This window comes from Leucoraja erinacea, chromosome 5 (genome assembly GCF_028641065.1).
Source record: "Leucoraja erinacea ecotype New England chromosome 5, Leri_hhj_1, whole genome shotgun sequence".
NCBI lineage: Eukaryota > Metazoa > Chordata > Chondrichthyes > Rajiformes > Rajidae > Leucoraja > Leucoraja erinaceus.
Genome location: NC_073381.1, coordinates 68,557,935 through 68,583,867, shown reverse-complemented (window position 1 = coordinate 68,583,867; position 25,933 = coordinate 68,557,935). Strand labels below are relative to the sequence as shown.

The following is a 25,933-nucleotide window of genomic DNA, read 5'->3' as shown; positions in this document are numbered from 1 at the left end:
GGAGAGAAGGTGTGGGTGACGTTTCTGGTTGAGCCCTTCTTCAGTCATGTTGATGTTCCTCTGTTGCCATCTAGAGACGAGGGCTCATGAGTTCCACCTCAAAAGATTAGGTAACACTCAACCAGGCCACATGAAAGGGTTCATGAGTCTACACAAAGTGCAAAAAGGACAAAAAAACAGAGTCATAGAGCTATACAACATGGAACCATTTGATTATTTAGTCAACATTTCCATGCTGATAAAGTTGGCATTCTGTGCTTGGCCCATTTACATGCATTTAACCTACACTGCTCCAAACCCTTCCCATCCATATGCTTTCTGAAAGTCTTTAAAATGTATCTACTCCTAGAGCTTCGGTTGGCAGCTTGTTCCAGATGTAAACTGCCAGAGTGAAAAAGTTGTCCCTGACTTCCCTCTGAAATCTTTCCCCTTTCATTTAAGCTTTTGCTTTCTGGTTTTAGAAACATCTACCTGAGGATTAAGACCATCCTGGCCCCTCATAATTCTGCATGTGTCATGAAGGTCACCCACAATGCAGCACAGAAAAGATTCTGTCTCTCTATCCTCTATATGTCTCTCATGATGTTATATACTTCTATCAGGTCTTCCCTCAGCCTCTGATGCTCCAGAGAAAACAATCCAGGTTTACAACCTCTTCTTGTAGCCAAACCACACAACATCCTGTAAACCTGCAGCTTCTCCAAAGCTTCCTCATTGGGGTGACCAGACTGCACACAATACTCCAAATGCAGTGTAATCAAATCAAATCAAATCAAATACGTTTTATTGTCATTGCACAAAAACTGTTCAACGAAATTTCATTGCATCTCCTTCAGTGGTATACAAAGAAGACACGGGATAAAAGATTAAAAGATCAAAAACACAAACAACCATTGACTCTCATATACCGGCAAGGTCAGTAAATGAAATTAATAAATAGAAAATAGAAATAAAATTAAAATTAAAATATTGCGCATTATATTGCACCACAAATTGTGTTGTGTTGCCCGCAGTGTTGTCTATCTGAGTTTAGTTATTTTATGGCACGTGGGTAGAAACTGTTAATTAGTCTACAAATGCGGGCCTTCAGACACCTGTATCGCCTCCCAGAGGGCAACAGCGCGAAAAGGTGGTTGGCAGGGTGGGATAAGTCCTGTTTGATGTTTGTGGCCCGGCGTAAACATCGGGCCCTGTAAATGTCATCCAGGGAAGGTAGTTGGGCGTTTGTGATGCTCTGTGCCGTTTTAATAACTCTCTGTAGTGCCTTCCTTTCAGCCACAGTGCAGCTAGCAAACCACACCAGGATGCCACAGGAGAGGATGCTTTCCATGGCGCACCGGTAGAAAGAAGCAGCAGCGGCTGTGAAACGTTTGCTCTCCGCAGAGACCTCAGGAAATATAGCCACTGCTGTGACTTCTTCACGAGAGTAATGGTGTTCACTGTCCATGCGAGGTCCTGGGAGATGTATATACCCAGGAACTTAAAGTCAGTGTCTCTCTCCACCATGTCTCCTTTGATATAGAGAGGAGCAGGTTCCTCTCTCCTCTACCAAAGTATTATAAACCTGCAAGGTGACCTCTTGATTCTTACTGTCAATACGCCCAAAAGATAAAGACATGCTTACCATATGCCTCTGTTACCACCCTAGCTACTTATGTACCCACTTTCCTCGATTTGGACCCCAAGATGCCTCTGTATGTCAATGCTGTTAAGTCCCGCCATTTACTGTACATTTACTTTACAATTGACTTCCCAAAGTTCTAACACTTGCCTGGATTAAACTGTATCTGTCATTTCTCCATCCATATCTGTAACTGATCTTCACTGTCCACAACTCCATCAACCAGCCTGTTGGCTGCAGTTATTTACCAACCCATCTCCATTTTTGTGTAAGTCATTTATATATCACAACCAACAGAGATGATGGTACTGTAGCATGGCAACTCTATGTGCTAGTCCCAAAGTAGGATTTGCTACCATCCAATAACAGAGGTTCCACATCAAGATCCGCAAAGGAGCTGGCACCAATTTGACACCTGGATTTGTTTGTAACTTAGAAAAAAAAAATGTCAGTACAGAAGAGGAACTATTTCCATTCACACTCCGTTTCAGCCAAAGTGGCAGTTTTCACAGTAACACAAACAGCAGCTGTTCAGTTTAAAAATATGCAATAGAAGCATGGCTCAAGTGTGCTTGAGCTTGATCTGCCGTTCAATGATGTGATATCTAACTGTCTATCAAAGCTCCAATTTTCTGCACCCAATTCCCATTTCTCTCTACTCCTTTAATATTAAAAACCTGTCATCTCAGCTGTGAATATGCTCAACAATAGACCATTTACAGTGATTGACTGCATCAATGAGCCGTGCCCAGGACAGATCTTCAAAGATATGTTCGCCCTGGAACTCGAAGATGTTTGCTCTCTCTACCACCAACCCATTATCTAGCCATGGATCCTCAGGTTTTCCCATTCAAAGACAACAATCAGCTCCTTGATCTTGCTGATGTTGGGAGCAAGATTGTTGTTGTGGCACCATATAATCAGATTTTCCATCTCCCTTCTGTAATCCAACTCATCATTACACATTATTCGTCCAACAACTGCGATGTATCAGTGAATTTAATGATGACATAGGAACTGTGGCTGGCTACAGTGATGAGTATAAAATGAGTAGATAAGGGGATGGAGCACACAACTCTGAGATGCTCCTGAGGTAACGGTTATCAAGGGGAAAGTGTTGTTGCCAATTTGTACTGACTGTCATCTGCCAGGATGTCAAGGATCCAGTTACATAGGAATGAGCAGAGAGACCAATTTCATGTACAACTAGTCCTGTGCAGAGTAGAGTGCCAGTGAGTTCACACCTGCCTTGGATCTATTGTGGTGACAAGGGATCCAGGTTGTAGGGGATCCAGGTTCTTGCTATGTTAGGAGTCAATATATACCATAACCAATCTCTAAGCACTTCATCACCATGGGCATTAGTGCCATTAGTTGGTAGTAATTGAGGCATGTCACCTCACCCTCTTGGGCATCATATTATTGATGCCCTTTTAAAGCAGGTTGGAACCTTGGATCTTAGTAATGAGAGGTTGAAGATGTCCACAAAAACTCCAGCCGATTGGTTTTCACAGGCTTTACGCACACAGCCATGAACACCGTTATGTCCAGACGCTTTGAGGATTCAGCCTCATGAAGGATCTTCTGATGTCGGCCTCAAACTCTGAGGTTACAATGCTATCAGGAGCTCTGGGGGCCCCCCAAGAAGATGCATCAATATTTACAGGTTTAATATTAAAGACATTACTAACATTGAGAGACAAATAGCAAAATATTGTTTACATGTCCAAAACCAAATTCCCAAGACAAACACTCTATTCTGAATTCTGTCACAGTGAAATATTGCCAGATGCACAGATGAAAAGACTCAAGAATGATCTTAAATTCCCCTTAGAAAGGTTATACATCGCACCAAGTTTTCAAGTCAATAACCAATTGCAGCTCAAATTATAAAGGCAAATTCAGAGTTGCCATCAAGAACCTCAAGATGAGTGGTTGCAACTGTTGGGAACCTCATAGTGACCTGCACAGCACCAGAGACTCAGGTTTGATCCTGACCTTGGTGTTGTTTGTGTGGAGTTTGCACGTTCTCAGAGTGACCACGTGGGTTTTCTCCGGGTGCTCTGTTTTCCTCCAACATCCCAAAGACATTCAGGTTTGTAGGCTAATTGAATTACACCCAGTGTGTTGGGTGTCATAGAGTCATTGAGTGATACAGTGTAGAAACAGGCCCTTCGGCCCAACTTGCCCACACAGGCCAACATGTCCCAGCTACACTCGTCCCACCTGCCCATATGGTCCATATCCCTCCAAACCAGTCCTATCCATACACCCGTAAATTTTATTCAAAACTAAAACTATTCAGCTCAACGATTGAGTGGAAAAGTAAATGCATCAAAAGGAAAATGTCCTTTTAATATGTCTAACTGCATGATTAATTAGTGTTGTGGCAATCTGTTATCAATTTCTTATATATTAGCAAAGAATTATTCAGCTCTAAGTGCTGTGAACATGTTGTCCACTGATTAGCAATTTACAGTTTTTTCAGTCCCAGACTGCAAAACGAACAAGCCTTAAAATTCCAGAATTAGTATTCATTGAATACACAAATCATTTAAAACCCTCATCTATATACAAAAATACCTTGCAGTCAGTACATACCATTCTTTAAAGATGCAAATGAATATCTATATTATACTAAAACTGTGTGTGTGTGTGTGTGTGTGTGTGTGTGTGTGTGTGTGTGTGTGTGTGTGTGTGTGTGTGTGTGTGTGTGTGTGTGTGTGTGTGTGTGTGTGTGTGTGTGTGTGTGTGTGTGTGTGTGTCACATTTGGTTAGTTTTCCTATTTTTTTCCAAACGCTAGGCCACAGCCTTCCCATTTTCACACATTCTGCTCACATTGTTCCCGTCAAGGCCATAATCATCTTCCCGTCGCATTCCTACCTATATTTCCCAAGTTTTTAATCATTTACAGTTTTAAAAACAGCCAGAAAACGCACCCATTTCCCGACCGAGTGACGTCACAATGCACTCTCCAGCACTCCAACGACAACTCGTAAAGCAGGACGTGACACTACAGGAGGGAGGGGCACTCAAGCACTTGAGAGGAGTGGCCGTGTAAATCCTGGCCAAAAAGGATCTGGAATAGAACCAAAATGTAGCAGAGGATTCATGCATTGCTAGGCCATTTTGGTCATTTTTTTATTCCTGTATATAATAAGACAAGCTGCTCATTGGTGCCAGTAAGTCTAGGTCCCAGGTCAATGTTGCAGATAAGAAATGTATGAGTATGTCTTCAATTGACAGAATGAATGAGATTTTTGCAGAGGACCTCCAAAGTAGTGTAAATACATGAAGCTGATTGAATTATTGTAAACAAATTGTAAATAGTGTAAATAATGTCACAAGACAGTTACCCTGCTGTTTGTTGATTGGCCAAAGTGTTAAGCCCTGGCAGGTTTGTTTTAGTTCCAGGCTAAATATTGCATTATTCAGTTAAGTTAGCTTCCTTCCAGAAGCTTCTCCGAGAAACAATGTATAGGGGACTCTGTAATTGGTTTGGGGAACTGTCAATAATGTACTGATGTAATTAGTAAAGCAGACCAATTCCAAAAGACGTGGTCTATGTTTCTGGACCTATTACAAGTATGAGGTGCAATAGTAATTTAAAAAAACAAATATATAAATAAGTGGTATCAGGACCTGGTAACGGGAGGTAAAATAACAAAAACAGACTTGGTCGGTAGTCCCCTTTCTGCGGAGTTTAATGTTATAATAGAGCGATTGTTTCTATTTTCTCTCTCTTTCTTTTTTAGGGTCTATTTTCTCACTTTACTTCCTTCTCTAACTTCTTTCCTAAGGAGCTTTCTTTTCCCAACACTCTTGCACTGCACGACTCTCTTGCACTTTCTTTACTTTCCTTACTTCTACCTTTTTCTTAAAGCTCAAAAAAAATGAAGCGGTACAAAAAATGTATTAAGATATATGTGTTGTGTAGGATTGTAATTTACCGTACTTCTAATAAAAATAAAATTAAAAAAAAAAAAAAAAAAATTGTAAAGAGAAAACCTCTATGTAGTTCGGCCCCTCAAGGTTCGTGGACCTATAAAAGGTGGGTCCATCTTAGATCGAGGTCGATCTTTTGGACGTACGCTTGGGACTGCGTGACCTTTTGCAGTGTTTCTGCTTGCATGAGGCTGAAGGCCTTGGACAGGCAGAGACAAGGATCAAACCCGAGGTGGTTCAGGTATCTTAAATGGGGAAATTGCAGTTCAATCCAAAAATAAAAATTAGTTGCTCCAGTGCTCGACTCAGTGGTTTTTGACTGAACTAGACTAGGGGGTAAGCTTGAGAAGAGCGTATTTACAGCGGCGGCTCCCGAAGTCCAGACGCCTGACGCCCGAGGCGAGACGCCCGCCGCCTGAGGCCCGGCGCACAAGGCCAGATACCCGATGTCCAACGCCCGGCGCCCGACTCCAGGTGCCCAAGGTCAGGCGCCCGAGGCCCAACACCCGACGTCCTCCAGCTCCACGCTGCTCAGCCGCGTGGTGGAATATTGTGTTGGGGACCACACCTCCCAACCGGTCCCAGTTGGTCTAGTATATTACTAAAACTCTCAGCTTGTTTGTAAATTTGTTTGTAGGATATACGATAGCACTACAATTACATCCTTACTCCCACCTTACTCAACATTGTCCCGTGATGTAAATGAAACAACTTTCGTTCAGATTGATGGTATATTTTACAAGTTATTGACATTTTAAACTTAACAAAAAACACTTTTTAAAAAATGGTTCCACTTGCCCTGCCCATCAGTCGTGTTCGATGTCACAATAGGATCCCAAATTTCATTTACATAAAATATCACGATATTGTTTTTTTATTTTTTTTTTAATGTTTTTTAGGTTTTTTTTATTTCGAGCTTTAAAAAAAGGTAGAAATAAAAGAAGTAAGGAAAGTGAGCAAGAATCGTGAAGGTGCAGGAAAGTGTTGGGAGAAGAAAGCCCCTTAGGGAAGAAGTTAGGGAGGGAAGTAAAGAAAGAAAATAGACCCTAGAAAGAAAAGAAAAAAAAGGAAAAACAATCGCTCTATTATAACACAAAACTCCGCAAAAAAGGATATACCAACCGTGTTTTTTTTAGTTTTTTATTTTATACCCCCCGTTACCAGATCCTGGTACCATTTATATTTTAAATTACTATTACACCTCACGATATTTTTTATTCTAAAAAAAACTGTTTAAAAAAAAACATAGCGATTTTCATTGGGGGGTGGGGGGTGAGGTGAGTAGTGGGGGATCAGGGGGATCAGGGGGAGAGGGAGAGGAGGGGTTAGGGAGGGAAGAGGGAGGGGAAAGTGGGGGAAGTGATGATGGAGAATGGGGAAGAGGTGGGATAGGGGGGGGAGTGAGGGAGGTAGGGAGTGGGATATAGAGGGAGAGGGCAGTGGGGGAGGAGGGGGGGTACAGGGAAAGGAGGGGGAGAGTTGGAGAGGTAGGGAGTGGGGGGGGGGAGGGATAGAGGGAGAGGAGGGCAGTGGGGGTGGTGAGGAGGAGAGAGTGGGGGGTGGGATGGGGAGGTGAGGAGTGGGGGAGCAGAGGGTTGGAGAGGGGTTATGGAGGGAGGGAGGATGTGACTGAGCGTAGGAGAGGGAAGGTGCAGTGAGGGAGAGGGGGAGGGGAGGAGGAGAAGGGAAAGAAGAGGGAGGGTGAACAGGAAGGGGAGGGAGTGCTGGGGATGATGGGGATTGAAGGATAAGGGGAGGAAGAGGGATGGCGAGGGATGGCAAGGGAATGGAAGGGAGGGGGAAGAGAGAGGAGGGAGGGAGAGGGAGGGGGAGGGAGGGGAGGGAGGGGAGGAAGCAGAGCAGGGTTGGTGGAGGGTGGGGAGAAGGAGGATAATGGAGATGGGGAATAGGGGACTGAAGAGGGAGAGTGAGATGCGTTCAAATTGATCTTATTTTTTGCACGTTATTGCCACGTCAGCCGCGCCTGCGCAGTTGGAGACTATGGGTGAGTTGTGGAATATTGTGTTGGGGGATCAGGATCAACGGGTCCGCACTTGGTCCAGTATATAAATATTACTAAAACTCTCACCTCGTTTGTTTGTGTGCCTGTGTGTTCTGGAAACCATGCCAAAATGGTACATGATAGCGCTACAATTTTTGGCCCACCTTACTCACCATTGTCCTGGGATGTGCAGTACCAAGATTTGTTCAGATTGATGTTACATTATACACGTTATTGACATTTAAAACTTAAAATAACTTGAAACAGCGCCCCCACTTGCCGGCCGCACCTGCACAGTAGGCCCGGTACCCGTGCTGCAGTGGGTCCGGGGCAGGGAGAGGCTACGCCTGGGACCTGGGGCCAGGGCGCTGGGTCTGGGGGGCGGCGGCACTGCTGCTCCGGGCCCGCAGGGAGGGAGAGGAGCAGGACCCGGGACAAGGACTAGGCCGCAGCCTCAGCCTCTCCCTCCCCCAGGCTGTTCAGCCTGTCTGTCCCCCCCCAGCCCCGCCTCAAGTACAACTTCATCGCCGACGTGGTGGACAAAACGGGGCCGGAGATGGTTTTCATCAAGTTCATGTGGAGGTGAGGAGGGAGAGTGGGGGGAGGGGGGGGGGAAAAGATAGAGGGAGAGGAGGGAAGTTGGGGAGGTGAGGAGGGATAGTGGGGGAGTGGGATAGGGGTAGGTGAGGATTGGGAGGGCAGGGAGATAGAGGAAGAGGAGAGGTGTACAGATGGGTGAGTGGTTATGGGGGGAGGGAGTGACTGAGGGTAAGAGTAAGGAGAGCGAGGAAGAGGTGAGGGAGGGAGTAGGGGAGGGGAGGAGAGGGGAAAGATGAGGGAGGGTGAAGAGGGAGGGCGAGGGAGTGCTGGGGATGAGGGGGAATGGAGGAGAATAGGGGTAGGAAGAGAGAGATGGCTAGGCGCAGTTAGGGAAGGGTTGCCGTGACTCACGTCACACAGGGATCTCTCTCTGTGATAGAAACCCCTCAGCCTCGCCTGCGCAGTTGGAGGCTATGGTTCATGGTGGAATATTGACTTGGGGACGGGCCCAACAAGTCCGCACCTGGTCCAGTTTAATATAAATATTATATGCAGGGGAACATAAAAATGAAAAATGCACATTTTAAAATGCGAACTGGATTGTATAAGAACGCTTGATGCAATTATTACCCTGCACTCGAATACCATTTCACTTGAAATACATTTTTATTTTTTATTCCAAATTTACACCCATTTCGGGAAATCGACAAATCATCGCAATAATATGTACATTCCATAAAATAATGCTAATCCTGGTCCTCCACCTATAATTTCTGAAAAAAAAAAAACTAGAGAAGCATATAATTTTAATATTTAATTGTACAAATAGGATTTAAAAAATAAGTCTGAAGAGGGATCCTGACCCAAGACGTCACCTATGCTTCCTGACCTGCTTAGTTACTCCAGCATTTTGTGACTTTTTAAAAAATATAAAATCCTGACAGAACACAGAATAATAACCAAACTGGTGAACCCTGAATTACAGTTCAAGAAAACCATCAACATTGAAAATGTATGTAAAGCACTTTATCCCCATTGGAGATACGGTCCCACAGAATGTTTTTCTCTCGCATAACGTCATTTTACCAGTGATGACCAAGTGACCTGCCAACGTTATTTTGTTGCTCAGACCAACATTAGACTTGGGGGATGATTAAGTATCATGCGAAATAAACTATAAACTTTGTCCGTTTTTGAGTGTTTGTGTTTCTGGACAAGGGAGAGCCAGTGGATGTAGTGTACCTGGACATTCAGAAAGCATTTGATAAGGTCCCACATAGGAGATTAGTGGGAAAAATTAGGGCATATGGTATTCGGGGTAGAGTGCTGACATGGATAGAAAATTGGTTGGCAGACAGGAAACAAAGAGTGGGGATTAACAGGTCCCTTTCAGAATGGCAGGCAGTGACGAGTGGGGTACCACAAGGCTCGGTGCTGGGACTGCAGCTATTTACAATATACATCAATGATTTAGATGAAGGGATTAACGCTGGGTGGCAGAGTGAACTGTGAGGGGGATTCTATGAGAATGCAGGGTGACTTGGACAGGTTGGGCGAGTGGCAGATGCATGGCAGGTGCAGTTTAATGTGGATAAATGTGAGGGTATCCACTTTGGTAGCAAAAACAGGAAGGCAGATTATTGTCTAAATGGTGTCAAGCTGGGAAAAGGGCAAGTACAACGGGATCTGGGGCTCTTTGTTTTTCAGTCAATTAAAGTAAGCATGCAGGTACAGCAGGCATTGAAGAAAGCGAATGGCATGTTGGCCTTCATAACAAGAGTAGTTGAGTATAGGAGCAAAGGTGTCCTTCTGCAGTTGCACAGCCCTAGTGAGACCACACCTGAAGTATTGTGTGCAGTTTTGGTCTTCAAATTTGAGGAAGGACATTCTTGCTATTGAGGGAGTGCAGCGTAGGATTACAAGGTTAATTCACGGGAAGGCAGATAATGGAGCGGCTCAGCTTGTATACTCTGGAATTTAGAAGGATGAGAGGGTATCTTATTGAAACGTATAAGATTATTAAGGGTTTGGACATGCTAGAGGTTGAAAACATTTTCCCGATGTTGGGGGAGTCCAGAACCAGGGGCCACAGTTTAAGAATAAGGAGTAAGCCATTTAGAACGGAGATGATGAAATACTTTTTCACACAGAGAGTTGTGAGTCTGTAGAATTCTCTGCCTCAGAGGGTGGTGGAGGCCGGTTCTCTGGATACTTTCAAGAAAGAGCTAGATAGGGCTCTTAAAGATAGCGGAGTCAGGGGATATGGGAACTGATTATGGACGATCAGCCATGTTCACATTGAATGGTGGTGCTGGCTTGAAGGGCTGAATGGCCTACTCCTGCACCTATTGTCTATTGTTATGTGTCAATTGAGTTGACCATCCCAGTCAAGTCACTCCTTTGTCACACCGTTTCTAGTCCAAGAACATACCAAACAGATGTCTCAGAATGCCAGTGGCGGCACTGTGGCGCTGCGGTGGAGTTGCTGCCTTGAAGCGCCAGAAACCTGTGTTTGAACCCGACTATGGGTGCTGTCTGTACGGAGATTGTACATTCTCACCGTGACCCCATGTGTTTTCTCCGAGATCTTCGGTTTCATCCCACACTCTAAGGACATATATATTTGTAGGCTAATTGGCTTGGGTTTGTATACTTGGTATAAGTGTAAGTTGTCCTTAGTGCATGTAGGCTTGTGTTAACGTGAGGGGATCACAGGTCGGTGCGGTCTCGGTGGGCCGAAGGGCATGATTCCGCGCTATATCTCTAAACTAAACCAAAAGTGCTATGCTGCCCTGCTCTTCATCTGCAAGACATTTTCACTGAGCTCGTAGATTAGGAAACGGTTGAGGAAGTGGGAATAACAGATAAAGGGATTGAAGGATCAGGGTTCATGGGAGAAAGGGTGGTGCAGTTTAGTTTATTGTCACGTGTACCATGGTATAGTGAAAAACTTTTTTGATGCGTGCAATCCAGTCAGCGGAAAAAACTACACAATTCTGTAGGGTAGGTAACGGGTTAAAGGAGGTAAATTAATGATTGATGTCTGCCTTCAGTGAGTAGTGATTCCCCTTTAACTGAAAATAATCTACAATATTTCAGTCTTGACCTGAACCTTGATTGGCAGGGCGTTGTGTAGAAAGGGCACGTTCAAAGGAGGTATCACTTTATCAAACTCATTACTCATTAGAGTAAGGCCCATCTTATGTTAAACTTCATGGCAGAATCAATGTTGGCTTGGATTTCAGTCTCTGATTGCACATACGCAAGCATTATCAGCAGATAGTAATTTGATGCGCGTTTATACAATTGAATTGTAATAGACTTCAATATGTGCAATTACAACAAATCATGTTTATGCTTGTATCAATGTGGATATAGAAATATATCATAGCAACACTGACTCATTTTTTTGGGATGCAAGATTAATATTAGAAATATTTAATTACTGAATTTTTCACTACACATTTGATATATAAGTTGCCCAATCATTAAAAATGGTGCTGATAATTTATTTGCACGTGTTGAAAAATTTCTGAATCCACTCCTCAAGCAACATGGTTCTGTATGTAGGTCATACTTTCCACACATCTAGCACCTGACCTTATTGAGGGGATCCTATTGAAACATATAAGATTATTCATGGTTTGGACACGCTAGAGGCAGGAAACATGTTCCTAATGTTGGGGGAGTCCAGAACCAGGGGCCACAGTTTAAGAATAAGGGGTAAGCCATTTAGAACGAAGACGAGGAAACACTTTTTCTCACAGAGAGTGGCGAGTCTGTGGAATTCTCTATCTCAGAGGCCAGTGGAGGCCAATCCTCTGGATACTTTGAAGAGTGAGCTAGATAGGGCTCTTAGAGATAGCGGAATCAGGGGATATGGGGAGAAGGCAGGAACGGGGTACTGATTGCGGATGATCAGCCATGATCACATTGAATGCTCGAGGGGCCGAATGGCCTAGTCCTGTACCTATTGTCTATTCTCTATTGACCTCCAAAACAGGCATCTTACTCCAAGTTCCATCATGCGAGGACACACCCTTCAAGGATGTGCTCAAAATCAAAATCATCTTGTAGTGAATGTCATCGCCCACTTAGTGGAATCCCTGTCCTTTGACCACTTGAAATAGAGAAAGATCGTCCATGAAGGCACTCAGCACCACCTTTTTCAAACCGTACTACTAAGGCCTACTAACAGTACTACAAACAGAGGAGTACATAAAATCCCAAACTACCCACCCACCCCATTAAGCATCACTCGGCCCATAAGAAGCAGCATTTGCTGAGATAACACGACAATAGCATCTCAAAACCAACAGAATTTAAGTGAAAGGAAATTAACCCCAATCCCAAAGGAATACCTAAAAACAAAGGTTGCGCTCTTTTGCATGGAAACGCTGCATTGGAACATAATAATTTGGTATGGCATGTTGGTCTTCACTGCGAGAGGGTTTGAGTTTAGGAGCAAGGAGGTCCTATTGCAGTGAGACCGCACCTGGAGTATTGTGTGCAATTTTGGTCTCCTAATTTGAGGTAGGACATTATTGCTATTGAGGGAGTACAGTGTAGGTTCTCCAGGTTAATTCCCAGATTGGCTGGACTGACATATGATGAAAGAATGGGTCGACTGGGCTTGTATTCACTGGAATTTAGAAGGATGAGAGGGAATCTTATAGAAACATATAAAATTCTTAAAGGATTGGACAGGCAAGTCGCAGGAAAAATGTTCCCAATGTTGGGGGAGTCCAGAACCAGGGGTCACTGTTTAAGAATAAGAGGTAGGCCATTTAGGACTGAGATGAGGGAAAAAGTTTTTCACCTAGTGAGTTGTGAATCTGTGGAATTCTCTGCCATAGAAGGCAGTGGAGGCCAAGTGGATGTTTTCAAGAGAGAGTTAGATTTAGCTTTTAGGGTAAAGGAATCAAGGGATATGGGGAAAAAACAGGAACGGGGTACTAATTTTGGATCATCTGCCATTATCATATTGAATGGTGGCTGGCTCGAAGGGCCGAACGGCTTTCCGCTGCACCTATTTTATATGTTTCCATATAAGTGCAAAAATGGACAAAATAGCTGATATTATCACCTGCCCTCTACTGTAACCGCAAACTACAGTTCTGATTCCTCACTTGAACGACTGGTTCAAGTTAAAATTGGAACAGCCTTTAAATCAATAGCAAAGTAGTTTATAATTACAATGAATGACATTTAAAAACAAATACATTCCCAACATTCCCTAAACACTATAAGTATATTATCGCAGCATTCATTAGTTTAAGAACGTATCAAATTTTTATTTCCACTTTGCTATAAAATGGATTATAATTTTAATCATATCTAATATCTACTCGCAACTCGGATGAGATCATAATATCGAATACCTGTCCAAATTCTCCCTTCAAGCAAGGTCACGTAGTGTTCTGTCTTACATCTATGTTGCCATGGTAAAGCTAAAGTCAACTAAAGTCTTATGACAGAATAAGCTATTTTCACCACATTTACAGCGTCCTTTATAACAGGGCAATCCAAACCATGCAATCCCGGCGCATTTTCGAAACACAAATATTAAAGCCTCGGAAACAGTTTTAACGACAAGCTGATAGTATACGGACCACCATCAGAATATTGCAATTTCTAACCCTGCATTCAGAAGCCCTCTGGTAATTGCTACTCCCCTGAACTACAGATCCTTAATTGCAATAAAGCAACTTGCACTCACCCTACGCGTCTGCTTTTAATTATTTGGATGCTGCGTTTATTGTCTGGCTTTGCATCCTGAGAATTTTGCAAATGCGATTCATAATTTTTCATCTGCACCGTGGACGTACACTGGCAAATCTCCTGGTCTCTCGTACGCCCGACGCGCTGAGAGCACAGCTTTAACATACAACTGGACCAAAAGCGCCACCGTGTGCACTGTGATTTACGCGTGACGAGCAGCGCTCTGTACGCTTCTGCCAATCTGTGGAACGCTGTGCTGGCGGGCGGGGGGGGGGAGGTTGAGGGAGACTTGAGGATTTCACCTTGGCCCTGACTACCAGCAACACCTTTGCTTTATCTTGCTCACTCTTTGCACAGCTTTTGGTCATTTCTGCAGTCGCTGAAAAAAATATCACAGGGCCCCGCATCAATTTGAATATGAAGCTGCATGAATTTAAGATAGGTCACATTTTGAGAATCAAAATAAAGAATGGGCACTCTAATTAATGGGATTCTCAAACTAATCCTTCGTTTTACTTTAGACTGCTGCTAACAAATAAACAATTGGATTTCTAAGTGGAAGAAAAAGTGTGCCTTCGATGTTGTTCTTCCCTTTATCCAGATGGAATTTAGTTTTTTTTTGACTGAGTAAGAATTATGAACATGAAAGGCCCAGAATTAAAATGTTATGACATTATAGTATAGTACCAAAATTCAGCATCCTTTAAAATAATGGCAATTGTGTTTTATTTTCTACAGACATTCACCAAAAAACATTAGCACTGAAAACTTCCCCATAAAATAAAGCCACTTTGAACGTGACTATAGCAATGTTAAAATAAAATCTCTCACTGATGACTTCCTCGTTCTTGCTTTGACTATTATCTCTTTCTGCTTCCACATATTAATACCTCACCCAATTGCAAAACTATACCCACAGCATGATGGCTGACAAAGGAGATGTGCATCAAAATAGCATTAATTATATTTCTTCCACTTTGTGAACTTTGTGCATTGATACTGAAATTTGTCATATTTCACACACACAAAATATGACAAATTTGGAATGAAATAGTTAAGTTATTTAATGAGCTAAAAAAAAGCATAAACTAAAATAATCACGTGGTTCCAAACTACCCGTATAATCAAGTCACTGGTACAAAATAATCTGAATCAATAAATTCACTTTTTTTGCATTCTTTCTGATCCAAGAAGCTCACAAGGTGTGGGGGAATGGCATATCTATTGCATTATATTCAGCCCTGGACCACCTTGACAGTAGGAACCCCTATATGTGGATGCAATTCAATAACTGCAGTTCAGCCTTCAACACCATAACAAATAATAAAATATTCCCTAAACTGCTGGAACTTGACCTTGAGGCTTCCGTCTGCAACTTACTTCTGGACTTCCTGACTAGTAGTCCTCAGCCTGCTAGAATGGGTTATAACATTTCCTCCTTCCTAACCGTTAACCATTATCATACCATTTCCTCCTTCCTGACCTCCTTCCTGGTGCTCTTTAGGATTATGTGCCCAGTCCCTGGCTCGACCCCTTGTACACCCATGATTGTATGGACAGGTACAACACCGACTTGGTATTTAAGTTGACCAATTACACTACAATTGTCAGCCAGAACAACAACGATGAAACAAAGAGCTTGAAAACCTTGTGTCACAGTGTCAGGACAATAATCTGGCACTTAACCTGCCTGTCCCGCTGAGTTACTCCAGCATTTTGTGTCTACATTTGATTTAAACCAGCATCTGCAGTTCTCTCCTACACAACCTAGCCCTTAACATCAGCAAGAGTGCAGAGTTGGTTGTTGACCTAAAGAAGTGAGGAGTAAACATAAACTCGTCTTCATCAACACAGCTGCTGTAGAGATGGTTAACAATTTTAAATTCCTACGTATCCACTTCACCAGTAACCTAATCTGGTCCCTTCACAATGATGTGGTGATCAAGAAAGAGCATTAGCATATTTATTTTCTTTGGTATTTAACAGATTTGGAGTGTCCATGAGGATTCTCTCAATCTTCTGTAGATACGTTATAGCAAAATCCTGATGGATACATCTCAGCCTGGTAAGGGAACTGCCGAGTCTGAAGAAGGGTCTCGAAATGTCACCCATTCCTTCTCTCCAGAGATGCTGCCCGTCCCGCCGAGTTACTCCAGCTTTATGTGTCTGTCTTTTCTTGACCGCCTGAACTTGCTGAGAGTATTGAATCGGTTGGCACCACAATGGCAGCCACGCCAGCAACCTGTGTGTCATTTCGACGTTTTTGTTATTTTTAGTATGTCTAAAATGTATGTTTTAATGTTTCTTGGTATGTTTTATGTGGGGGGGGGGGGGGGGAGGGGGGGGGGCGGGGGAATAATGGGAAACCTTTTTCAGTTACTTACCTCGACGGAGATGTGATTTTTCTCTGTTCCTCCCCTGCGGCCTAACAAGTTGGATTGGTGCGGCCTTTCCTGGAGACCGGCCCAGAGCTTCAAGCCGCAAGTGCAGAGCTACTGATCCTTTGCCGAGGATCGCTGTGGAAGTGCTCCGACCGCGGGGCCTGTGGACTTTAACACCGTGAAGCCGCGGTCTCCGGTAAGAAGAGGCCGACTCGGGAGCTCCATGCCACAGAGTGTTCCGATCCGTCCCGACACCGGAGTTTCCATCATCCTGATGCGAGGGCTTGAACAGTGGACCTTTGGCAGGGGCAGTGCTGAGGGTTCAAAAGCCTCGACCACCATGGGTGAACAAAGGATGACGATGACTGAACTTTATTACCTTCCATCACAGTGCGGAATGTTGATTCCACAGTTGTGGATGTTTATGTTAAATTTATTGTGCATTTTGTTCTTTATTACTTGTATGGCTGTATAGTAACCCAAATATCACTGTACCTTATGGTGCATATGACAATAAATGTGAACTTGAACAAATACATCGCATCCATCATAGGCTCGTCACTATCCTCTATCCAGTCCATTTTCACATCTTGCCAGGCTGAGATGACACATCCATTTATGCCTCATCAGTCCATATCTAAACTTTCAACACAATCTCATTCCCTTTTCTCTCATTTTTTAAATTCAGATTAGTTTATTATCATAAACAGGTAGCAATGAAATTGCTTGTTCACATGCAACTCAGAGTAAACTGTATTTATACAGTAATGATAAATACAAGGGATACAATGAGTGCAAAAGAGCAGAACGGTGCAACGATTGTAGTGCAATCAAAGGTATTGCAAAAATAATTCAAATACAATAATGGAATAGCTAAATGAGGTAGAACTAAGAATAAGAGTACACAGCAGCATCTCTGGCAAGTGGGTGTGAAAAGGGTGATTGGTTCAGGAGTCTGATAGCAGCAGGGAAGAACTTGGTCTTTAGATCTGGATGTCTAAGCTTTCAAATTCCACATTCTCAACATTCTTTGAATAAAGGATTTATTATTAATTTATTTTTAGATTGCATGGCAATAAGTTTAAAACTAAGGCCTCCACTTGTGCTCACCCCCACAACTGGATATATTTTCTCTGTATTTGCTGTATGAAATCCTTGCATAATTTTAGAGCTCTCGGAGCTCATCTGTCATTTTTCCGCTCTTAATAGAAAAGATACAAGAGCAAGAATGCCTTGTTACATTGTACTTACCATGGAGGCAAAGCAATAAAGATTTACTGAGTTGATCCTTAGGATTAGCAGTCTGTCCTATCTGGACATTATCTTGATGCAACAAATTGAGTCGATATTCTCCAGAGTTTAAAAGAATGGAGGTGGGTTCAATGAGCTTTTCTTCCCATAACCGGAAATTTTGAAGGCAGGGAGCACAATCTCAGGATAAGTAGTCTAATACCAAGATGGGAAACAAATCTTCTTGTTGAGCTGTGTGAATCTGTGGAATTTTTCTTCTTGAAGAGCTGTGAATTCTCTTCTGTTGAGTATATTTAAAGCGGATTTAGCAGATTTTTGGAATCAAAGGATTATGAATATTGGGCAGGAAACTGGATGTGAGATAAAGGTTTAGCCGGGATCTCATTGAACAATGGAGCAGGTGTGAGGAGCCATGTGATTCATTCCTGCTCCTGTTTATCTTCTTACCTTGTGCAAAAAAATATGCTGCATAAGAGAGAAAATGTGAATGAATAAAGAGAGAATTTTATATAATAAAAGAAAAGAAAGAAAAAATATCCATCATGATTTTCAAGCATCCTAAAGCACTTAAAAACGAATAAACTCACTTGAAATCCCATCTGGAAGTTCTCCCGAAAATGTAGTGCCTAGGCCGGATAAGGCGGCCGATCTCAACCTCATCGGGACTTCCGCGCCGATCAGCGGATCGAAAAAGACCACTGCGGCCAGGGCTCTGGAAGTCCAGCCCGACAAGAGCCAGCATTCCCTTAGCCAACTTCCAGGGCCAACTTTGTGGGCCAGTATCTTGGCACCCTCTGTTGGTTTGGCAAAACATAATAGGGCAAGGTTCTGGAACCAAGGGTGCTGGAAAATCGTTGGCGGACCTGTACTGCATATCATCAGATAAGGCTTTGATTTACTATTTCATCTGAAACATGGTATCATCTCAGAACCTCATAATTGAAATGTAAAAACATAGAAAATAGGTGCAGACGCTGGTCATTCAGTCCCTCGAGTCAGCACCGCCATTCAATATGATCATGGCTGATCATCCAGAATCAGTACCCTGTTCCTGCTTTCCCATCTTCCCTGATTCCGCTAGCAATCCGGATCGTTTGTCTAAATTCCGGACTAAATATTTTATTTACCAACATTTAACTCATAGTTGAATGTGAACCTAGAGCCAAACTGACAAGAAATTGTAGAGAAATTAAACCAGATTAACGCTTTATAAGACAAATATGTCGTGCAATACATCATCCTCACAAAGCTGCAAACAAAAAAACATGTTAAAATGTAACTAAAGGTAGAAAGATAAAGATAGTTGAAGATCATTTTATTCAAAAGTGTCAACAATTTGCTCAATGCAAACGTTAGGAAGGCTTTCAGGTTGTTACTATCATTCTTAACTAAATGGTTGCCAAATATTATAATCAACTTCAGACTTTAGAATCCGAATGTACTTTAAATTTTACCATTCTGCCATATGAATAAAAAGAACATAATACACAATAGAGCCACTGCTCTAATAACATATGAGAGCAGACTTCACCAACCCAAAGGTCAAAAGAGGCTGAGCACCTGCCATCTGATTCAACTGTATGTTTTATATGTTACATTCCATATTGGAAAATCTTTCAGTTCGCCATGAGTTGACGGTCTAGATTAAATAGTCAATATTGCCAATTTCCTATCATTAAACTTTAATCATTAACTAGTAATGATTAATATCTGAAGGAATTAGGTAACTGTGATACAAGATCTAGTTTTAGTTTAGATTATTTAGTTTAGTTTAGTTTATTGTCATGTTTATTGGTACAGTGAAAAGCTTTTGTTGCGTCCTAACCAATCAGTGGAAAGACAATACATGATTACAATTGAGCCATTTACAGTGTATAGATAGATGCAGTGGTGGACTGGGTTTAAAAATATTTGTTGCCAGGAGACAAAGGGGGCCCACTTCATCAGGATCCGACTTGATATAGGGGGCCCACTTCATCAGGGGCCCACTTGCCATTGGGCAAGCTGACACCCTGGCCAGTCCGCCACTGGATAGATGATAAGGGAATAACGTTTAGTGCAAGGTTAAGCCAGCAAAGTCTGATATGGGATAGTCTAAGGGTCATCAATGAGGTAGATAGAAGTTCAGCACTGCTCTCTGGTTGTGGTAGGATAATTTAGTTGACTCATTACAGCTGGGAAGAAACTGTCCCTGAATCTGGAGGTGTGCATTTTCACACTTCTATACCTTTTGCCTGATGGGAGAGGGGTGACCAGGGTGTAATTCGTCCTTGATTATGTTGCTGGCCTTGCCGAGGCAGCTTGAGGTATAAATGGAGTCAATGGAAGGGTTTGTGTGGTGGTCTGGGCTGCGTCCACAATTCGCTGCGATTTCTTACGGTCTTGGATGGAGCCGTTCCAAAACCAAGCTGTGATGCATCCTTATAAAATGCTTTCTATGGTGCATCTGCAGAAGTTGGTGAGAGTTGTTGGGGACATGCCCAACTTCCTAAGCCTTCTAAGGAAGTAGAGGCGTTGTTGTGCATTCTTGGTTGTTGCTTGAATATGGGTGGTCCAGGAAATGTTGTTGCCAATATTGACACCTAGAAATTTGAAGTTTTCAACCATCTCTACTTCAGAGCCATCAAAGCAAACTGGGATATGTGTACCACTTCACTTCCTGAAGTCGATCACTGTCTCTTTTGGCTTGATGACATAGAGAGAATGGTTTTTGTCTCGACACCAGGACACAAGGTTTTCGATCTCCTTAGATGCTCGATCTGCAGATATAGTGTATTTCTGACAGAATACTTACCATATTGAAAACAAGAACATTTATGTTTGCATATCTCAAGCCAACTCAAAGAATAGTCTTGTAGAAACAAGGAACTGCAGATGCTGATCCACAAAAAAAAGATACAAAGTATTGGAGGAAATCAGCGGTCAGGCAGCATCTCTAGAGAGCATGACTAGGTAATGTTTTGGGTTGGGACCCTTCTTCAGACTGATTGTGGTTAGGGAATGGAAGAAAGCTGGAAGAGAGGAGGGCAGGACAAAGCCTGGCAACCAATAGGAGGAGACAATCACCCCCCCCCATCATCAACCCCCTCACCTGTATCCATCTATTTTTTGCCAGACTTTGCCCTCTCTTCCAGCTTTCTAAACCCCCCCCCCCCCCCCCCCCCCACAATCAATTGGAAGAAAACTGTTGGAGATGTGGATGTGGGTCAAGGCTGGGCAAGTGGGAGGTGGATACAGGTGTTTGGCTTTGTTCTGCTCCTCCACCCATCTTTCTTCCAGCTTTCTTTCCCCCTCTTCAATCAGTGTGAAGAAGGGTCCTGACTGGAAATGTCATCTATCCATTTTCTCCAGTTGCTGCCTGACTCGCTGAGTTACACAAAAACTTTGTGTCAATAATTATTCTTGTTTAAAATCCTACTTGGTTGGATGCATTCCATCTTTGAAAGATTAACGAATGTCTGACTATTGCGTTCTGCATCTAATGCTCGGAGCTTCAGTAACCTATCTGCATTGCTTTGTCCTTGATACTGCTTAAATAAGAAAAAAAAGAGTTCCATTTTTTTGTCACGGCAAACTATTTCTCCAGCTAATGTATTGTATTAAAAATGTCTTCTAACATGAAACTCATTTTAAAAAGCAGTAATGAACTAATGAAGCTAGTAAGCCACCATAAAAAAAAATCTGAATACTAAAGGTGATAAAAGCAGTGATGAGATTTCTATGTTATCACTGCAGCTCATGCCAATACATACATGGGACAGCATTCAGACATTGCCCTAATTTTGCAAAAATAGACACAGAAAATGATCTAGGCCACTGAAAACATCACTCCTATGTCCACAATGACCTAATTTATGTCAGTGTAAAAATCCATGCACAAAATTGGACACAAATAGAAAATATTTAAAACATTCAACGTTAGGCAGTATTTGTGGCTCGAGAAACAAAGTTAATGTTTTAGCTTTGACCCTTTGTCATCAATAGGAAAGAAAGGAAAAACAGAAAAACAACTTTGTTTTACATTTCAAAGGTGGCAATAGAATTGGCTTGAACAGAGGGACTCTCTGCAATAGTTTGTGACTGGGCTTTTGGAAAGATAAGTTGGGTATGGGGTCAATTAGAAATTGATTTAAAAAAATGTGGATTGGTGCAAGTAAGGGGTCGGTTAGAAGTAGACAAAGGAGTGAGAGGTGTTGTTAATTGTAGATCAGGGTTAGCTAATGGAGAGGAAAAAGATATGAGCCGATATTTACTGTAATACATACAGTTTTAACAGAGACAAAGTGATTCATTAGATATTGGGTAATGCAATATTGAATCAGAAAGACTGCAACATGCCCAAAAAGTGAATAAGGTGCTATACTCCAGGTTTTCATTGGGGTTTGTTAACAACAGTGTTGGAGGTCAAAGGCATAGATGGGTTGGAGTAGGGGTGAGATGGAGAATTAGTGGCAGGCCACAGAGAGCTCTGGGTTAATCTTGCAGACTGAACACTGATGCCCCGCAAAGCTGTCACTCAATCTGCAATTGGTTTCTCCAATTAAAAAAACACATTGTGAACTCCAAATACAATGCAGTAGATTGGAAGGAATGCTGTTTCACCTGAAAATAAATTGCTGCTTCACCTGAAAAGTCTGTTTGGGCCTCTGTAAGATGGGAAGGAAGAGGTAAAAAGATAGGTATTCTGTCTGCTGTGTTTAGTTTAGAGATATGACTTGCGTCTTTTGGGCTCTTTTGCACGAGTGCAGCTGGAGAAGTTGTTTAATGTGAGAACAAATTCTCAACACTGATGCCCTACATGGATGCATTCCCACCCCATTATTAGATTCCCTATACATACATAACTGTGTGTCCAAATTTTGCTTTAACTCAATTTACATGTTTTCAGATGACACCACCATATTGGGCTGGATCTCAAACAATGAAGAGAAGGAGTTCATGAGATAGGGACTTTAGTAATGCAGTGTCAATACAACATGTCAAGGGTTTGGTGGAGCAAAACCAGCTTGAAACAATGAGTCTGCCTGAAGACTTGGGCAGGAGGTAGAAATGAGCAGTGTAGAGCAGGTACACTACAAGACTGTTGAGGAAAAGTATCTGTGGAGGAAATAAGGTCTGTGAATGTTAGAGTGACAACAGTCTGATATTCTGTAGATTCATATTCTGAAGGAAAGTATGAGGATGTATCTGAGAACTGATGTTTGGCCTCTTAGAGACAAAGGTCTAATCGTCACATCACAAAGCATCGTCCTAATCCACAGGTGATTGTCTCGCATAAACTCTCCAAAAACTTTTGCATCATTGATGTTAAACTCACTGGCGGTAGTTCTCAGTGTTTTCCTTGCAATCCTTCTTAAATAAAGGCATAGCATTTGCCATGTAGGACATAACTACAACATGGCCAGTCATTTGCAACACATCATACTTCTTTGTTAACCTTTATTGTTAGCCATTATCAGCAGCAACCTGATCTCAAAATGTAATTAAAAAAACCCTATGCCCTATCCATCCCTATCGCCACCTTTACAATACAATACAATACAATTTATTTGTTGGCATTTGAACCCAGAGGTTCAAACGAAATTTGGTTTCTGCAGTGATACAAACAAGAAGAAGAGCCAAGACACAACACAATTTACACAAACATCCATCACAGTGAATCTCCTCCTCACTGTGATGGAAGACAAAGTCTTTTCTCTCTCCTGCACTCCTCGTTCTCCTCCCGATGTCAGAGTCAAAGCCCCCGGTGGGCGATGGTTAATAAGTCCCGCGGCAATTATAAAGCCGCGCCGGGTGATGTAAGGCCCCGCAACCCCGCAACTCGGGCGGGAGAAATTGCCATTGCGGAAGCCCCGAAAAGCGGTCTCCCAGCAAGTCTCCACCGGGCCGGCAGCTGGAGCCTCCGAATCTCCTGGGTCGGGCCACAGCAGCGAGCCACCACAGCTCCTCGCGCTCCAAACTCGGCCAGCTCCGCGATGTTGGGTAAGTTCGCAGCTCCGCGACTGGAGCCCCAGGTCGCTCCACGGTGCTAGGACCCAACGACAACGGAGACCCGACGGAGAAAAGGTCGGGTTCTCCGTGCAGGGGAAAGATTTTAAAAGTTTCCCCCCCCTCCACCCCAACCCCCCCAACCACACACATACCCAGTTTTAAAAAAAATGAAAACTACATTCAAACGTTTACTATTTTTCTCTTGCTCTTTCGTTACATCTTGATGAAAAATCATTCATGATTGTAGAATCATTCCACCAGATTTCTGCCGACCATTATGTATCGATCAATACGATGGGGACCCGACGTGGGGGAACTGTTGGGTGGAGGGTGGGGAACAAAAGGGGGAGCCGCCGTGCTTTGTAATTTTGTCAGCGCCGTATGTGACTGCTATTTGTTCACATTGTGTATGCAAGCAAAGAATTTCACGGAGCCTAGTCACATGTGGCAATAAAGTATTCCTATTCCTACTTATCCCTTTCAGCTCTAGGATCTGAAACATTAACCATTCCTCTTTCCACAGTTGGACCAAAAAAGCTGGAGTAACTCAGCGGGTCACACAGCATCTCTGGAGAAAAGTAATATGCGACACTTCTTCAGACTGATCAGGTCTCGACAAAAAAAGTCACATATTCCTTTTCTCCAGGGGATACTGTCTGACCAGCTGAGTTACTCCAGCTTTTTTATGTCTATCTTTGGTTTGAACCAACATCTGCAGTTCCTTCCTACATCTCTTTCCACATCATGCTGACTAACTTAATCGATTTTACCAGCATTGTCTGCTTTTGTTTCAGATGTCCAACATGTGGATTTAAAAAAAAATATTCACATGAAAATACTGTACCATGTGAGAACCTGCATCAAGATTTTACTTCAATCCATTATTTTGACGAGTGTTCATATTTCATGTTTTGAGGGAACACAATTTTCTGTCCAATTTATTTTATGGTTTATTTTCAATGGATTCTTTAATGCTCGATGCTGCAGAGATCAATTTCAATTTAGTTGTTTAACGATTAACTCAAGCTTCTGGCCTGTAGGAGCATTATCTCAGCGATGCTCTTTATGTTATTCTCTATTTCAAATCAACAAATTACATAGAGCAAAATTATATTAAATGAGTATGTTTGTGAAAGGCAGTAGAATTCATCAATCAATGGTTTCATGCCTTTGCAATATTGTTTACTGATACTGAAACCATCCCTCCTCTCTTGACAGCCAACAAATTAAATGATAAACACAAAGTGCTGGAGTAACTCAGCAGGTCAGGCAGCATCTCTGAAGAAAAGGGATGTTATGTGACTTTTAAGGTCCTAACCTGGATTAGAGCAAAATGGTCCGAACCAAAGATCATAGAGCTCTAGCTTCCAAAGATCATAGAGCTCGAACCGAAATGTCACCCATCCTCTTTATCCAGAAATGCTGCCTGACCCACTGAGTTACTCCAGCACTTTGTGTCTATCTTCGGTATAAACCAGCACCTGCAGTTCCTTTCTATACAAGTGATAATGCAGAAAAGGGAAATGTATGTTGTGTACTAGGTCACAGGTTTGGAGGGCCGGGTATTCTTTTCATGTTCCTAAAACCCTACCTGTTGTTCAACATCCAAAAAAAAGTTGCAAACCTGCAATATATATATTAAAAAATAATGCTCCCAGGAGGTAGTTGAACCGGGTACCATGAGAGAATTTAAAAGACACTTGAGCAGGTAAATTGATATGAAAGTATGTGGGTTAAATGCAGTCAAATGAGACTATCTTAGATGAGGCATCGTGGCCGACATGGACTAGTATGACCGAGGTGCTTGTTTTCTTGCCGTATATCTCTGTGACTGCTTTGCAGGTGACATTGCAGGTGACATATGTGAAGAGAGAGACCGAGAACGAGAGAACGAGAAAGGGAGAGAGAGAAAAGAGAGAGTGAGAGAGATAAATCAAAGATACTAGAGGAGCTCCTCTAGGATCTTTGAGAGAAATAACATTTGGGAGTAAACCAGTCTGGGAGTACCTTGTCCCCACCCACCCCCGCCCCCGATCAGTCTGAAGAAGGGTTTCGGCCCGAAACGTTGTCTATTTCCTTCGCTCCATAGATGCTGCTGCACCCGCTGAGTTTCTCCAGCTTTTTTGTGTAACCTTCGATTCTCCAGCATCTGCAGTTCCCTCTTAAACAGTCTGGGAGTAAATTCGTTCATTCACCCCCAGCGTTTCCGGGAGGTGTCGCTGCCGCTTTTTGTGGCCGATATTTTGCAGCTGAGCGAGTTGGGGATTTGCTTGTTTCCTGGCCGGCTCGTTAGCCGAGGGTAGGGGGAAGCGGTGGTGCATTGGTGCTCTGGTGCAGGGCTCTGGTGCAGGGCAGCTGCTGTGCTGTGTCTGCAGGCGGTGGTGCGGCCGGCCGGCCATGGGTGCGCGTGTGTCGCGCGCGCTGCGGAACTTTAACCTGGAGCAGCGGGCGCACGGGGAGATCGGGCGGCAGCAGCCGCG

General features: G+C 42.9%; 2 protein-coding genes across 3 annotated transcripts in view; one reads left to right on the top strand and one right to left on the bottom strand.

The window, feature by feature from the left end:
* Positions 1 to 25,933, bottom strand: part of klhl32 (kelch-like family member 32) — a 199,208-nt gene that overhangs the window by 172,155 nt on the left and 1,120 nt on the right. The window contains exon 1 of one of the 2 annotated variants that reach the window (XM_055635853.1): positions 13,829 to 14,055. The exons of the other annotated variant lie outside the window; for it this stretch is intronic. The gene's annotated coding sequence lies outside the window, so the exon portion shown is untranslated. Of the gene's footprint in view, positions 1 to 13,828; positions 14,056 to 25,933 lie in introns of those variants that run through there. 2 annotated transcript variants of the gene reach the window in all.
* ndufaf4 (NADH:ubiquinone oxidoreductase complex assembly factor 4) overlaps positions 25,802 to 25,933 on the top strand; it is an 11,207-nt gene continuing 11,075 nt past the window's right edge. The window contains exon 1 of the mRNA XM_055635856.1: positions 25,802 to 25,933. This exon is cut by the window's right edge and continues 53 nt beyond it. Within this exon, the coding sequence (XP_055491831.1) occupies positions 25,851 to 25,933 (83 nt within the window). The 5' untranslated portion in view covers positions 25,802 to 25,850.